We start from the raw sequence: 17,911 nt of genomic DNA on the forward strand, positions 1-17,911 counted from the left end.
CATTTTTTTCAATTATGTTATTTTGCGGCCTGATATTACAGTTGTTTCAATTCATTTTTTTCTTATTAATCTACACTCAGTACCCCATAATGACAGAGAAAACAGAATTTCAGAAAGATCTACATTAAAAAAAAACAAAAAACTGAAATATCACAAAAAAGGCTTTTGCAAACTCCAAGCAGGCTTTCATGTATTTTGCATGGAGGAGGGGCTTATGTCTAGCCACTCTGCAATAAATCATGGATCGATGGAGGGCTGCAGTGATTGTTGTCCTTTTGGAACTTTGTACCATCTCCACACAGGACCTCTGAAGCTCATGCAGAGTGACCATGGGGTTCTTGATCACCTATTATACAGTGACCATGGGGTTCTTGATCACCTATTATACAAAGTCCCTTCTTCAACTGCTCAGTTTGGGTGGGCGACCAGCACTTGGAAAGATCCTGATTGTGCCAAACATCTTTCAGTGCAGCAGAAAATTTTTGCAGCCTTCCCCAGATCTGTGACTTTCAATAATCCTGCCTCAGAGCTCTGCAGGCAGTTCCACAGACCTTATGGCTTTTGCTCTGATACAGTATGCATGGTCAGCTAAGAGGTCTTTTATAAAGAGGACAAATCTTGTCCAAATAATTTAAAATTTACCACAGGTGAACTGCAATCAATCAAGGTGTAGAAACATCTCAGCAACAGTCAAGAGAAATGTGATGCACCTGAGCAAGTGATGTTACAAAGGGTTTAAACAACTATAGCATCAGGTTGCACATAACAAAATTGAGAAAAAAAAAAAAAAGTGAAGGGCCCGATACTTTCTAAATGCACTGTATGTGTGTGTAATATATATATATATATATATATATATATATATATATATATATATATATATATACATACATACATACACACACACACACATCTCTCTCACACACAGGGCCAAAAGCCCTGGAAGCAATAGACATCACTACTCCTGTGCCGAGTGTCTGGCATTATGCGTTCCACAAACAGGAGGTGGCCAGCTCAGTACAGACACCAGAGAATGCTTTGCGCTTTCGGAAGAAATAAATTGGACAAGTTGGCCAGTAAGAAAATGATCTCCATTTATTCAGAAAACCCAAAGCATTCTCTGCATGGCACGCCCATGCTGAGCAGCTCACCTCCTGTATTCACAATGCACCAGGCCAGCCACTAAATATGGGACCTGGAAGCAAGAGAAATAGCAGAGTCTAGAGGTTTAGTTCCACTTTAGTCTTTAGACTGTCACCACAGATTGGCCTATACAAATTTGGCACAGTTTCTAAAAATGGAGAGCAACTGAGCATGCGCAGAGCAGGGTGAGAGTGTAATACTGGATTTTAAACAGTATAGGAGCTTATTTTTAATGTTTTACATAGCTATACCTGCAAAAGGGGCCAGCCTGAAGTGATCTAGCAAGACACAATTTTCTGACTAAAGTTCCACTTTAAGGAGCGGGCACACAAGTCAGACTCCCTCATCCTTAACAACCAATGACTCATCAGCTGTCAGCAGGCTCCCCACTGACAGCTGAATGTAAACAAAAGAATTGACACCAATTAAAATAAGATTTAAAGGGGAACCCCATGCCAAAATTAAAACAAAAAACACACAGCATGATAAAAATTTCAAATTGCTAATTCTTTTGTTTACATTCAGCTGTCAGCAGGGAACACCACTAACAGCTGGATGAGTCATCCCTTAAGGATGGGTGGCCAGCTTGCTTACCCAATCCTTAACCAGAGGTTTACTGGAAGAAAAGAAAAAAAAATGCTGGAACTGGCTTTTTAGGAGCAGGGTTTTTTTTTTCCTGCCCCTAGAAAGTGAAACTTGAAAAAATGCTTATAGCCTACAAATAGTGTACATGGACACATAGGATAACACTATCTGCTTCTAGGGGAAGGAAGGAAAGAAAAAAAAAAAAACCTCCCATAAGTAGCTGCTAGAAGCTTAAAAATAAGCTAGCGTGCATGGAGCCCCAAGTTGGTCCAAGCTAGAGCGAACTATGTAAAAAATATACCATGCCTGGAATTCAGACGTTTATCATTCACTTTCCTAAACAAGAACAAAATGATTAACCAAGTCCGGTCCAATTCTGCTTCTCAAAGTAGTACGGTAAAATAAAAAGCCTCCCTAAGCAGGTCATTCCACTGCATTCTTGGTAAACCATTTGACAATCTGGTCAGCCTTAGATATTTGGAGTGCTTACAGTAGGATGACTTTACTAAAATGAACACAGCAACTCACCTTTTATTAACGGGTTTTTCATCTTTTTCATATGGCTTCACAAACCATTTCCCAATCCGCACAAAGTTACGGTTATTTAAACATCTCTCCAGCAAATTGTGGATAGCCTTGAATAGCAGAGTACGACAATCATAGGAAAGACCATTTTCCCAAATTCCATCTTCCTCCACTGTTTAAAAGAAAAACATTGATGCTGTTAATCTAAAAAGGTAATAACTGTTATATATATATATATATATATATATATATATATATTTATGTATTTTTATTTTTTTTTTAACATGCCAAGGACCATGACAAGTGGTGATCACATTCTAAAAAGGAAGCACTTCAAAAAACTTAGGTCAGCAACATGTTTCTTAAAGCAGGAGATTTCCTTTTAATTTTATGATATTGGGGGGTAAGTTACCTCTTAGGTTTACCCCACATAAAATATCACTGCTGTGTGTTGTAATAATTGTGTTTTCATAAATGCCAGAAAGTACAGCCAGCTCCATACTACTAGAGCTGCAACCCACGCAGAAGCTTTTTTGTTTATAATTCTCCCCTTGTCCAATTACAGATAGCCTTGTATTCTGTAAATCATTTGCAAAATAAAAAGGTGCTCTGAGAATGGACAAGAGGAGTTGAGGGGCAAATTGACAGAATCGCTTCTCTAGGAGAGTTGAAGAACTTGGAAGGTTGTACGTTCTAGCATCAATAAAACAGGGGTGCGTGATTTAGATCACCCCAACGCCTGGGAAATGTAGGTCCGGGCACCAGGCAGGTGGTTTTTTTTTTTTTTTGTTTAGCCCTACGGTGGGCAAGCAGGTTTTTTTCTACCTGCAAAAAAAAAAAAGGCAGGGAGATGAGCAGGAGAAAAACCGTGCAATGTTAAAAACATTAAAAGTATAAGTCGACATAAGCCCCCTTTTGTTTTTAAAAGCCCCAGACATTCCTAAAAAGCACCCTTGTTTTAAATATGGCTTGGTTAGAATTTTTTTTTTTTTTAAATCGGGACAAGTAGATTCAGACCCCAATTTAGTCCCTGGGCAAGTAGTTTTTAACATTTTTTTAAAGCACACAGCAGTTATTTTTATATGAGGTAGATATAGGCAAGTTTCATTTTCCACACCATAATTCAATTCTTTGCCTGGGGTTGTACAGTATAGCATATTTTAAAATTAAAGAAATCTTGTACAAAGATACAGTATCTCACAGAAGAGAGTCCACCCCTCACATTTTTGTAAATCTATTATACCTGTATATGTGACAACACTGAAGAAATGACACATTGCTACAATGTAAAGTAGTGAGTGTACAGCTTGTATAACATGAATGACAGAAACCCAAATACAATGTCATCAAGCCCACATTAAATGAAATGCAATAACCAAAGTTGTACAGAATACAGTCATCAAACGTTTAACAGAAGCTATGCGTACAAGATGAAACAACATTCTTAACACCTAAGGAGTCCGTTCTGTTTCTCTTACATTGCTTTACTACACAAGCTGTGGTGAGAACACAGAATGCAGACAGTCTGTTAGCAACTTCCTTTATGGCATATGAAAAGTATACACAGTCAGATAATCCTCGGGAGGGAGCGGCTGGTTTACCTAGCATTCACCTTCTATTTACACATTGAGTCCAAGAGGAAAACTTAACAGTCTTATGATTAAAAAAACACAAACATTTTCTGCACTTCTATGCAAGATCTCATACATGTTTGGAGACACAAACTATCTGAATCCAAGGAAAATATATAATATACTGCAGCTTACCAGTCCATAGAAATGGTAGCTTATTAACCACTTCCCGTCCGGCCCATATACATAAAACGGCCGGACAAGCGCAGTACAGGAGCGGGTTGCCGTTCATAAACGGCGCACGCTTTTTCTGGCTGTGCGTGCTCCCTGGGAATGCGCGGCACCGCGATCTGGTGCTGCTGTGTCCTCCGAATATCAATCGCTGTACAGAACCTCTGTGTGAGGTCCTGATTCATGTGATCACTGATTGGCCAATCAGTGATCATATGAATAGTAAGCAAGATGTCACTTCTTGACATCATTGCTTACTACTTATGAAATCTGTGAATGATCCCAGAGGTCACATGGTACAGGGCTATTCACAACAGCCTTGTACCATGTGACAAGCTGTGACCAATCACAGCTCTTAGTATTTCTCAATGGCTGCAAGAATGCAGCCAGAGAGAAGGAGAAATTATTGCTTTTACAGCCTTTATGGGTGTAAAAAGCAATCCGTGTTAAAAAAAAAAAAAAAACTTCATCACCCCCCACAAGTAGTACAGTGTCACTATGGTGACACTGTACTGCTAGGGTGACCGTATGTTAAAAAAAAAAATTAGAAAAATTATAATTTTTGGTTATAAACTAATTTGGGCAATTTCTTTTTTTTTTTTTTACTCCAAAGGATAGCCAAATAAATTTTGGCCAAGATTTATGAAGAAAGATTATTTGCAAAATTTTATAAGAAACACTTTAAAAAAGTTTGGACTTTCATTTATATAGCAAAAAAAATAAAAAATCCCAGTGGTGAATAAATGCCACCAAAATAAAGTTTTATCTGTCTCAAAAAAATGCTCAAAAATTCATATGGGTACAGTGTTGCATGACCGCGCAATTGTCATTCAAAAGTGTAATAGCACTGAAAGCTGAAAATTGGCCTGGACAGGAAGGGGGTAAAAGTGTCCGGACTTGAAGTGGTTAACTTTAAGGATTCTTCTCCTTTATTTCTTGACTTTCTGTCAAGTGGCAAAAATAAACTATGGAGAAGAAGCAATGTCACCCTAGGACAGAGTTAATCTGCCCCCAGATTGTTCAAATCCCAGCAGGTTCAGCACGAACTGGCCGAGATATGAACCATCTATGGGCAGGCTGATTGTACCAGACTTGATTATTCTACAACGTGGGTACAACCCAGTATGTTCTCCCGACACGAACGGCTCCCCACGTCAGTGCCGCAAGTAGGTCTTTCAGGGGCGAACACAAATGAGGTTGCATTCACTGAGAAGGAAGGAACAGAAGTTCCAGCTCCTATTCTCAGATGTCAGAAACTGTAAGTCACAAGGATTTTGTCACTTCTGGTTTCGGTTTGTTGTTTACAAGCAGTCACTGGCTTTTGAAAGCATCTGATCAAACGAATCACGCACACAATGTGGACTCTATGAACTACTACAATCATTAAGTTTATATCTGCACATGTTGGAATGCACTAGAAGTTTATATATGCATGATAATTCAGTTGTCTAATAAGGATTTCATATACATTTCATATGTCACTTATATCAACTATTCCCTATAGCAGCACAGCACCACTTATCACAGTATTGCATTTCATTTAATGTGGGCACACATTTGGATGCTACCAGCATTTAAAGAGAAACACACCCAATTCACTGGTATTTCATAATACATTCATTTGAATAGCACAATCAGTTTAATGTAGCGCAGGAGTATTAACGATTTATTTTTTTTGTATGGTATAAAGTAGTATTAAAAATTAGTCTCTACATACACCAAACCTTGCCTTTGAATCAAATGTCATCTGCAGGATTAGCAGAGGAATGAGCAAACCCACAGCAGTATCTTTATCCTACCTAATAGGTCACAGTATACGTTAAACATTACAGGAATAGGAGGAATACAGGAGGTTTTGATGTTAGGCAGATGCAAAATCTGCCAAGCTTCATAAACGTTATGCAACAATAAGGCTGGTTGCAGACAGATGTAATAATTTTAACATTAGGATCCTGAAGAAAGCGTTTCATGAAGGCTTTGCTTACATGCACATACACTCAAAATTCTTCATTTGTCAGTGCTGCAATATATGCACATATATCATGCGTACAGATGTGCAAGCATGCGAATGCATCTAAAATTATGGCACTGAAACAGAATTTTTTTGGGTTTTTAAAGAAAAATGTAATTTTATATATATATATATATATATATATATATATATATATATATATATATAAATAACATTTTTCTTTGGAAACAAATTTTTTTTTTTGTTTAATTTTTCTTTTTTTTACCATAAAATATAAAAGTTTATGTACAGCTCTGGCCAAAAGTTTTGAGAGAGGGCAAGGGTGGTAGATGTGGGTGGGGGTTGTGTTGGGGGAATATGGAAAATACTGTATTGTAAAATGAATGTTATGGAATATTTTGGGAGTTCCTTTTTTGTCTGAAAATTTAAAAAAAAAAAAAAAGTTGTGAGAATGACACATTAATTTTCAATCTGATGCTTCTGTGTTTTAGATTTTTTGTCAGATGTTACTAGGGTATACTAAAGTAGAATTACAAACATTTCATAATGTTTGAAAGGCTTTTATTGACAATTACATTAAGTTTATGCAGAGTCAATATTTGCAGTGCTGTTTCTACTTTTCCAAGACCTCTGCAATTCGCCCTGGCATGCTGTTAAACTTCTGGGCCACGTCCTGAGTGATGCCAGCCCATTCTTGCATAATCAATGCTTGGAGTTTGTCAGAATTCGTGGGAGGTTTTTTGTTCACCCGCCTCTTGAGGATTGACCACAAGTTCTCAAATGGATTAAGTTCTGCGGAGTTTCCTGGCCATGACCCCAAGTTTTGAAGTTTTGTCCCTCAAGCCATTTAGTTATCACTTTTGCCTTATAACAAGGTGCTCCATCATGCTGGAAAAGGCATTGTTCGTAACCAAACTGTTCTTGGATGGTTGGGAGAAATTGCCCTCAGAGGATGTTTTTGTGCCATTCTTTATTCATGGCTGTGTTCTTAGGGAAAAAACGGTAAGCGAGCCCACTCCCTTGGCTGAGAAGCAACCCCACACATGAATGGTCTCAGAATGCTTTACTGTTATCATGACACAGGACTGATGGTAGCGCTCACCTTTTCTTCTCTGTACAAGGTTTTTTTCCCAGATGCCCAAAACAATTAGAAAGGGGATTCAGAGAAAATGACTTTACCCCAGTCCTGAGCCATCCAATCCCTGTACCTTTTGCAGAATATCAATCTGTCCCTGATGTTTTTCCTGGAGAGAAGTGGCTTCTTTGCTGCCCTTCTTGACACCAGATCATCCACCAATAGTCTATACCTCACTGTGTGTGCGCAGATGCACTCACACCTGCCTGCTGCCATTCCTGAGCAAGTTCTGCACTGGTGGTGCCCCAATTTTGCAGCTGGATCAACTTTAGGAGATGGTCCTTGTGCTTGCTGGACTTTCTTGGGTGCCCCGAAGCCATCTTCACAACTGAGATTCTCTCCTTGATGGTCCAATAAATGGTTGATTTAAGTGCAATCTTAGTAGCAGCAATATCCGTTCCTGTGAATCCCTTTTTGTGCAAAGTAATGATGACTGCACGTGTTTCCTTGCTGGTAAATTAATATTTGTGTCATTCTCAAAACTTTTGGCCAGGGCTGTAAGTATTATACAAGAACTTTTCTGCTAGATAAAAAAAATGCGTAATAAGATCTGTAAAATGTTACATCTTTGTGAACGTAGCCCAAAGCATGTTTTTTTGTATTAAATTTTGATATTCACTACCACTTGCTTAATCTACAACTGGTTTTTTTACACAGCCGTTTCGAAGCTTCACTGTGCTCCTGGCAGCTCCCCTCTGCACTTAAACATTGTCCAGGATGGACAGCAGTTTGGTGTTGTGCCATTCAAAAAGCACAGGACCGTTATGGCACTGCAGATATGCTTGGGGAGGTAACATTAAAGGGAATAGAGGTACAACACTGGAACTGGTGTCTAGCTAAAAAACATACTGATGCAGCAGGGAAACAAAGCACAGCTCCCACTGTACTTTCTGACATCAGTGCAGTGGGACTCAGACACAACTATTTAAAAAAAAAAAAAAAATTAGGATTAAAAAACTCTCCATTGCAATTATGGCAGGTTTTAAAAAAAAGGCACTGTCAACTTTCAAATGTTTTGATTGCAGTATTAGCACAATTATACTCTGTGTGCGTTGCTTGCCTTATTTTGTAATGATTGTGGGCTAGTGTGTTGTGGCTTACGTTAGTTATGTCTTGACCAGTTCTTTTCCCCCACGTCCATGGTTTGCTACAGCTAGCCTGCCTCCACTCTGTGTCACAACTTCCAGCTGCATGGCAAGGTGTGTGTGAATCACAGTCACATCCAATTGCTACACCAGCACTAGACAGTGACCCAGGGATAGTGGGTTGTATTCTTTGCAGGAAGTGTCAGGTCTCACACTACAGACTGAGGTCATGCATTAACCTATTTAATGCCATGCAGTATGCTTCATGTTTGAAAACAAACAAATACCTGACACAGATGAAGATTTACTCTACTATGGGCCGTGCATACAAATTATACACAATGAAAATACAGGATCAATGCGCATCTTATGCAGGTAAACACAAGGTGATGTTAGGAAGGTTTATAATGCCTTGAAAGTGGAACTTCATTCTCTAAATCAACATTCACTTTTTAATCCTTATGCTGATAGCATTAGTAAATATAAAAAAGTATATCATATTTACTTGTTTTAAACACTTTTTTTTACATTTCTTAAATTACTTCCTGGTTTCCATGCAAATGATGTTATACATTCAAGGAGTCAAGTCATCAGGAGGGCAGTAGGGGCTCTCTCAGATACAGCACACCCTCCTACAGGCATGCCTGAGCTAAGGGCAGATGGATTTTAGTAAGTAAACATTGCATGAATCATCTGCCCCTAGGAGTGTTTTTCAAAGTGATTTCTCAACAAAAAGTATGGAGACATGGATAGATGAATGAGGCTGCTTTGAATATCAAAAATGGATCAACTCGAGTTTTTGGTTTGTGGTGCTCAAGTTCTGCTCTCAGGCTCCTTGTACACTTTTTTTTTAGCTAAAAATACGCCAGTACAAACGATGTTAATCAAGTTTTTTAGTATTGTGTTCGTAGCATTCAGAAACATTTAGGAGCATTATCATTTTATGAGCGTTTTTACAGAACATGAAGGCGGTGGGGGAAAAGATATATATATAGAAGGAAAAAAAAAAAGCTGTTAGGAGTGTTTATTTTCCTGCAGGAAAAATGCTCCAAAAATGTTTTTTTTTCTGCTCCTAGACACTGAAGCTCAAAAAAATGCCTAAAAGTAGTGTGCATGGACACATAGGATAACATTATTTAGCTTCTAGGAGCAGAAAAAAAAAAATGCAGATAATAGTTTCTAGGAGTTTAAAAAAACGCTAGTGTGCATAGAGCCTAAGTCATTGGTACTAAAAAGAAAAAAAAACAAAAAAAACATTTGCTTCAATAAGGAATGAAGGAAACAAACAAGTGCATGCATAATGACACCAGAGTTAGTAGCAGGCACATGGTAGTGACAGAAGCTGCAAGGCATTAGAAGCCATTTAAAGTGGTTGAAAACCTTTACACATAACCAGTGGAGTGACTGGCCTCAGGTGATACAGAGATGAAACAAATCCTCCTACATAAGTTGTAGTTTATCTGCAGCCACCTCTCCTCCTCCAACACAGACTGTCAGCATCTCTCAGCAGCACAAAGCAAGGGGCGTGGATCTGAATTCACACACTGCAGAGCTAAGGCTACTTTCACACTGATCCAACGCAAAAACGCATAGGCTTTTTTCCAAGCTTTTTGAGCGTTTTTCAAAAAAGGACACGCAACTTAACTGCGCCAAAAAACGCTTCTGAAAAGGCAGTTTTGGAGGCGTTTGTCAGGCTTTTTCTATTGATTTCAATGGGTAGAGGCATATTTTGGGCGTTTTTTTTTTTTTAACTCACCAAACATGCCCCAAAAATACTGCAAGCAGGAGTTTTTACACCGCACCAAAGTGAAAACAAACATACATAGATATACATTCACAGACACCGGTAAGCATTTTTCTTGAGCTTTTCAGATGCTTTTTTTAACGCAAAAACGCTTCAAAAACTCCTCAGTGTGAAAGTAGCCTTAGGGAGGACTCTGAGGCCTATCTGCAGAAAAAGGGTCACACACTCCTTTACACTACACGGAGAACAAGCACAGCTGCGCTGGAGCTCTCCTCCCTTGCCACCATTTAACTCTTGGTTTCTGGAAAATTCATGCAAGTCAGAAGTGACTCATGCAGATAACAAATGGAAGTAGTAGAGAAATCACACTCAGGTCTCATTCACACCAGCTGCTGCATTGCAACGCAGTGGCTGGTGCCGAAATCAAAACAGTGATGATGCGCGGAGTTCCTTTTTTTTTTTTCTTCAGACATCTCAAAGTTTAGTTACTGGCTGCACAGTGCAAGGCATTGGATTATCTCACACAGCACTGCACTGAAAAAAGTACTGCATGCATATTGCTTAATTTTAGGGAGGGAAACAGCTGGGAACCCCCCAAAATTTGTGATTTTCTTTTACTGTCAATGAGAACGGCAAACAGGACAAACAGAGGGTGAATCTCCCTAAAGGGGACACAGACACCAATAAAAAACTAAAAGGTGTTCTAATCCATAAAAAAAAAAAAAAAAAAAAAAAAAAAAAAAGGGGGGGGGGGGGGGGGGGGGGAGAGGGGTAAAGGGGCTGGGGCGCTTTGCCTTTAGTTATACTTTAAATATGGTGAAACATAGTTAGCAGTTCATTTAAACCCCATTTAAATACAGAGTGTAGAAATTACAAACCTGGTGTGACCTTTATATTTCAAAGTAAAGCCAACCAGCTTTAAATGCAGAATCGGCACACAAATAAGCAGATCCATCTTTCAATATTATTCTCTTACATAAAATTATACATCTTTCAGTGACAGGCTATACTCATGCTTTTAAAAGGGCAAAGCAGTATTACAAATATTTGTTCATATGTACTTTTGCTTAACCACTTGCCCTCCAGAGGATCTACCCCCTTCCTGACCAGGCCATTTTTTGTGTTACAGTACTGCGTTACTTTGACAATTGTGCGGTCACGCAATGCTGCACCCAAATGAAGTTTTACCAAAGACAGACAATTTTGGAGGAAAAAACTATTTTTGACTTTTTGCTATTAAACATGTCCACAAAAAAAAAAAAAAAAAAGTATTCTGCTACATGTCTTTGCTAAAAAAAAATCCCAATACAGTGAAGGAAATAAGTGTTTGATCCCCTGCTGATTTGGGTGGTTTGCCCATTGACAAAGAAATGATCGGTCTAAAAATCGAATGGTAGGTGTATTGTAACACAGACAGAATAGAAACAACAAATTCCACAGAAATGCATGTCTAACAAATTATGCACGGATTTGCATGTTCAGGAGGAAAATAAGTATTTGATCCCATTCAGGAAACATGACTTTGTGATTGCCAAAAAGAGATTTGCCACTGAGGTCAGACGTTTCCTGTAGTTGGCCACCAGGTTTGCACACATCTCAGGAGGGATTTTGGCCCACTCCTCTTGGCAGATCCTCTCCAAGTCATTAAAGTTTGGTGGCTGACGTTTGGCAACTCGAACTTTCAGCTCCCTCTACAGATTTTCAATCGGATTAAGGTCTGGAGACTGGCTAGGCCACTTCAGGACCTTAATGTGCTTCTTCTTGAGCCACGCCTTTGTTGCCTTGACCGTGTGTTTTGGGTCATTGTCATGCTGGAACACCCATCCACGACCCATTTTTAATGCCCTAGCTGAAGGAAGGTTCTCACCCAAGATTTGACAGTTATTTGCCCCGTCCATCGTTCCTTTGATTTGGTGCAGTTGTCCTGTCCACTTAGCAAAAAACACCCCAAATGTTTCCTCCACCATGTTTGACAGTTGGGATGGTATTCTTGGGGTCATAGGTAGCATTCCTTCTCCTCCAAACACGGCGAGGTGAGTTGATGCCATGGAGCTTGATTTTGGTCTCATCTGACCACAACACTTTCAACCAGTCCTCCTCTGCATCATTCAGATGTTCAGTGGCAAACTTCAGATGGGCCTGGACATGTGCTTTCTTGAGCAGAGGGACCTTGCTGGCACTGCAGGATTTCAATCCTTGTCGGCGTAGTGTGTTACCAATTGTTTTCTTGGTGACTGTGGTCCCAGCTGCCTGGAGATCATTGACAAGATACTCACATGTAGGTCTGGGATGATTCCCCACTGTTCTCATGATCATTGACACTCCACGAGGTGAGAGCTTGCATGGTGCACCAGACCTAGGAAGACTGACAGTTTTGTGTTTCTTCCATTGGTGAATGATTGCACCAACTGTTGTCACCTTCTCACCAAGCTGCTTGGTGATAGTTTTGTAGCCTAGTCCAGACTTGTGTAGGTCTACAGTCTTGTCCCTGACATCCTTGGACAGCTCTCTGGTCTTTGCCATGGTGGAGAGTTTGGAATCTGATTGTTTGATTGCTCATGTGGACAGGTGTCTTTTATACAGGTAACAAAATGAGATTAGCAGCACTCCCTTTAAGAGACTGCTTCTAATATCAGCTTGTTACCTGTATGAAAGACACCTGGTAGCCAGAAATCCTGCTGAATGATAGGGAATCAAATACTTATTTCCCTCATGAACATGCAAATCAGTGCATCATTTGTTAGACATGCATTTCTTTTGAATTTTTTGTTGCTATTCTGTCTCTCAGTGTTACAATACAGCTACCACTCGATTTTTAGACTGATCATTTGTGAGTGGGCAAAATATTCAAAATCAGCAGGGGATCAAATACTTATTTCCTTCACTATACATATTAATTGGTTTATGTGAAAGTTATAGCGTTTACAAAATGGTGGTACTGTGTATATATACACTGGGATTTTTTTTTTAATATTTTATTTTTACTAGTAATTGTAAAAAAGCGACTTATAGCGGGACTGCGGTGGGCATTCTGACACTGGGGGGGGGAACGGACTTGGTGTCAATGACATCCCCAGTGACACCAAGACAGTGATCAGTGCTAATAAAAAGCAATGACACTGTACTAATGGCACTGGGCAGGAAAGGGTTAACATGCCGGAGCTGACGAGGGAGAGAACGGTTTTGTTTACCAACAGTCCCCCCCCCCCCAAATCGAAGATGCTCGGCAATCACCGGGTGCTGGCAAGTAATCACCAGCAGGGACCCGGCGATTGACAGCCGCAGCCACCAATGGCAGCCAATGGCAGCACATATAGGGTGCGTGCCCCCTACCCGGAGATGCAAAATAACGTGTGTGTATATATACACACACACACGTGCTTTTGCGCACCCATGCCACCCTGTAGCAGTACTTCTGCTAGAGGGCGGACAGGAAGCATGTAATTACAGTTAACTTATTCCATGGCACCAGTGCAATAAGGCAGAGGAAAAATAAAAATATGTATACTATTAAAGTCTTAAAGGATACTTGCACCTTTAAAACCAGATCGGCAACCTGACCACCCCTTTAATCAGGTCCGCCTGGCAGTTTTTCAGGCATACCCGATTGGACTCTCCATTCACCCCTATGGACTGCCCTCCTCTGTCAAGGCAGAACTGAAGGCATTGGGAGTAAACAGACAGCAGAGTCTGTTTAGACCCTCTGGTCCAGTGAGAAAAGTGTGCTCTGCAGAAAAAAAATCCAGAAGCACTCAGCTATGAGACCTTGTGTGCTTAGAGCTGTCAAATCCCCATAGAAATGGCCATGTAAGCATTAAGTTGGGGACTGTCCAATTTCTGGTTGGGCTGGTGGCAAAAAGAAAGTTTCCAAAAAACACTTTGCCAAATTGAAAACTGAACAGTTAAGTGCCTTCATATCACATTAGCACAGCGATAACCTATTGTTTTAACATCCAAATGCAATTGGTTTTAGCACTTTATTTTTACGCTGTAGCTGTTAAGGGGGCCAATTAAAAAAAATTCACTGGACGTACAGCACAAGCATTTGCCAAGTCCTCACAGATTTTAATACATTGATTTCTTATGATAAAGTCCATCTAGAGGCCATAATGTGGCATTCTTCCTGATATACCTCACACACAAATTACAGGACCGATTTCTCTTAAAACAGACTTATTATATTTTACCTCATCAGCCATTTTTCTTTTTTTTCCATGACTTCAACATTACTATTAAGATTGAGGATTACAAATACACTTAGTTCATGGAGAATCACAAATAAGTATGTTATTGTAAAAGAATGAGGCAGCTATTCATATCTAAAAGTGTCGACTGGTAGATAAGTTACTGAGAAGCAGAACAGTGGACCTCTCCGTATACACAAACACCAAACTCCCCCCCCCCCCCCATCTTTTTTTTCCATGTTTTGTTTTTTAAAGCAGAAATGTGTTATCACTAAAATGCAGGTCTGGAATCAGCCAAGCCTGAGATGTTACCACTCCCCTCCCCCATTTATCACTGTAACTTTGTAGCAGTCACAAAATAAGACTCAGCAGCTGATCTGTGTCTGGCATTTGTGAACACAACCAAAACCCACACAAGCACAAGGATCTACAGGATTGTGTAACCTGAGTCAGCATCTCAGGTCATGAAGTAGACTCTGGCTTTGGATAACTTGACTGTCCTACCCGGTGGTGTATTTAGGTTTTGTGCTGCCCTAGGCAACACAATAATTGTCTGCCCCCATGGACACCGACCAACACAACCCCCCCCTTCCCCCTCCCGCGGAGAGAGCCTGACATTGACCAACAGCACCCCTGCCCCCCACCTGGGAGAGCCTTCCACTATTCCCCCCCTTCCGGCGGAAGAGAGACACTCCTCTTCACAGCTCCACACATCCCCGGGAACGAGAGCCAGGCTCTACATACACCATCAAGCAGCGCCTCTCGCATCCCACCTGCTTCCCATGGTGCGTTTGTCCCTTCATTCATCTCTTCTTCTATGGGGAGGTGCTGCCCCCCTGAAAAATGCCACCCTAGGCAAGTGCCTTGTTTGCCTTGTGGTAAATACACCCCTGGTCCTACCCTAGAGAAGAGGATAAAAGGCATTGACAGCAGAAATACGGAGAGCATAATGTATATACTGGTTTGCCAGATACCAATGACTTTATACAGCAAAACACTCCAAGTCAGGGGACAGATACAGTAGCAAGAAAAAGTTTGTGAACCCCTTGGGATTACGTGGAGTTTTGCATGAATTGGGCATAAAATGTGCTCTGAACGTCATCTAAGTCACAACAATAGAAGAACACAGTCTGCTGAACATAATACTACACAAACATTAGATGTTGCCATGGTTTAATTGCAAATAACATGTAAACATTCACAGTGCAGGGAGGAAAAAGTATGTGAGGCCCTAGCTTAATGACTTCTCCCAGAGCTAATTGGAGCCAGGAGTGAGCCAACCTTGACTCCAATCAGTGTGATGATATTGGATGTGTTGCTGACAGCTGTCCTGCCCTTAAAAAACACACACCTGTTTTGGGTTTACTGGTTTCAAGAAGCACTGTCTGATGTGAACCATGCCTCGCAGAAAAGAGCTCTCAGAAGACCTACGATCAAGAATTGTTGACTTGCATGAAGCTGGAAAGGGTTACAAAAGTATCTCCAAAAGCCTTGATGTTCATGTGTCCACGGTAAGACAGACTGTCTACAAATGGAGAAAGTTTAGCACTGTTGCTACTCTCCCTAGGCGTGGTCGTCCTGTAAAAATGACTGCAAGAGCACAGCGCAGAATGCTGCATGAGGTAAAGTAGAATCCCAGAGTGTCAGCTAAAGACCTACAGAAATCTCTGGCACATGCTAACATTTTTGTTGACACATCTACAACAAGGAAAACATTAAACAAGAATGGAGTACATGGGAGGACACCACGGAGGAAGCCATTGCTGTCCAAAAAGAAGATTGCAGCACGTTTGCAAAAGAGCACCTGTATGTTCCACAGCACTACTGGCAAAATATACTGTGGACAGATGAAACCAAGATTGAGTTGTTTGGGAAGAACACACAACACTATGTGTGGAGAAAAAAAAGGCACAGCACACCAACATCAAAACCTCATCCCCACTGTAAAACATGGCGGAGGGAGCATCATGGTTTGGGGCTGCTTTGCTGCCTCAGGGTCTGGACGGATTGTTGTCATTGATGGGAAAATGAATTCCAGAGTTTATCAAGACATTTTGCACGAAAACGTACGACCATCTGTCCGCCAACTGAAGCTCCGCAGGGGATGGGTGATGCAACAGGACAATGACCCAAAGCATACAAGTAATTCAACAAAACAACGGCTGCAACAGCACAGAATACGCCTTCTGGAGTGGCCCAGTCAGAGTCCTGACCTCAACCCGTTTGAAATGCTGTGGCATGACCTTAAGAGAGCGATTCACACCAGACATCCCAAGAATATTGCTACACGGAAACAGTTTTGTGAAGAGGAGTGGTCCAAAATTACTCCAGATCATTGTGCAGGTCTGATCTGCAACTACAGGAAACGTTTGGCTGAGGTTATTGCTGCCAAAGGAGGGTCAACCAGTTATTAAGTCCAAAGGTTCACATACTTTTTCCTCCCTGCACTGTGAATGTTTACATGTTATGTGCAATTAAACCATGGCAACATCTAATGTTTGTGTAGTATTATGTTCAGCAGACTGTGTTCTTCTATTGTTGTGACTTAGATGACGTTCAGAGCACATTTTGTGCCCAATTCATGCAAAACTCCAGGTAATCCCTAGGGGTTCACATACTTTTTCTTGCAACTGTATATGCACATATGTAGAGTATGTATGTAGTACTCTTTTGAAGGGCAAACAGAAACTGATGCACAGACTGTCTTTTTAAAACAATTTAAAAAATGTGTTTGCCAGTTAGTGTTTGAAACTAGTCGCCTAAATTCCCATATGCAGGTGCCTGACCTTTTCCAATGCGATGCAGCCTAGCCTTAGATACCTATTAAATGCAAATGGTTCTCAGAGGTCAAAATGGGTCACGGCAGCAAATATCTCCAAATGTAGAGGCAGGATTAATATTTATCCTCATTTCAAGTTTTCCCACATGAACAGTTATAACTTGGAACTAAAATGTATTTAACTGGAGTTTTATGTTACAGATCTACACAGACAAGTCCATATAATACGCACAGTGCTCAGCATAAATGAGTACACCCCTTTTGAAAAGTAATATTTTAATCAATATTTCAATGAACTAAAGCATGATTTCCAAAATGTTTACAAAATTGAGTTTTATAGATCATTTGTTTAGCTCGTTACCTGAAAAGTAAGGTTAATAATATAACTTGGATTACAAAATGTTCAGTTTTACTCAAAATTAGTTGATGCAAAAATGAACTATATTGAACCCTACAGACTAACAGCTTCAACTCTTCTGGGAAGGCTGTCCACAAGGTTTAGGAGTGTGTCTATGGGAATGTTTGACCATTCTTCCAGAAACACAATTGAGAGGTCAGGCACCGATTTGTGAGGCCTGGCTTACAGTCTAATTCATCCCAAAGGCATTTTTTGGGTCGAGGTCAGGACTCTGTGCAAGCCAGTCAAGTTCCTCCACCCCAAACTCGCTCATCCATGTCTTTAGAGACCTTGCTTTGTGCACTGGTGCGCAGTCATGTTGGAACAGGAAGGGGCCATCCCCAAACTGTTCCCACAAAGCTGGGAGCATGAAATTGTCCAAAATGTCTTGGTATGCTAGGGTCCAGTGGTGGTGTGCTTTACGCCACGGCATCCGACACTTTGCATTGCACTAGGTGATGTAAGGCTTGGATGCAGCTGCTCAGCCATAGAAACCCATTACATAAAGTTCTCTATGCACTGTTGTGCTAATCTGAAGGCCACAACAAGCTTGGAGGTCT

General features: G+C 40.5%; 1 protein-coding gene across 1 annotated transcript in view; it reads right to left on the reverse strand.

The window, feature by feature from the left end:
- Window positions 1-17,911, reverse strand: part of MED13 (mediator complex subunit 13) — a 114,600-nt gene that overhangs the window by 80,182 nt on the left and 16,507 nt on the right. The window contains exon 3 of the mRNA XM_089676646.1: window positions 2,257-2,425. Coding sequence (XP_089532772.1) covers window positions 2,257-2,425 — 169 coding nt within the window. The remainder of the gene's footprint in view (window positions 1-2,256; window positions 2,426-17,911) is intronic.

The sequence above is a fragment of the Staurois parvus genome, unplaced genomic scaffold (assembly GCF_062004578.1).
Source record: "Staurois parvus isolate SC_StPar_1 unplaced genomic scaffold, SC_StPar_1.0 ptg000172l, whole genome shotgun sequence".
Taxonomy (NCBI): Eukaryota; Metazoa; Chordata; class Amphibia; order Anura; family Ranidae; genus Staurois; species Staurois parvus.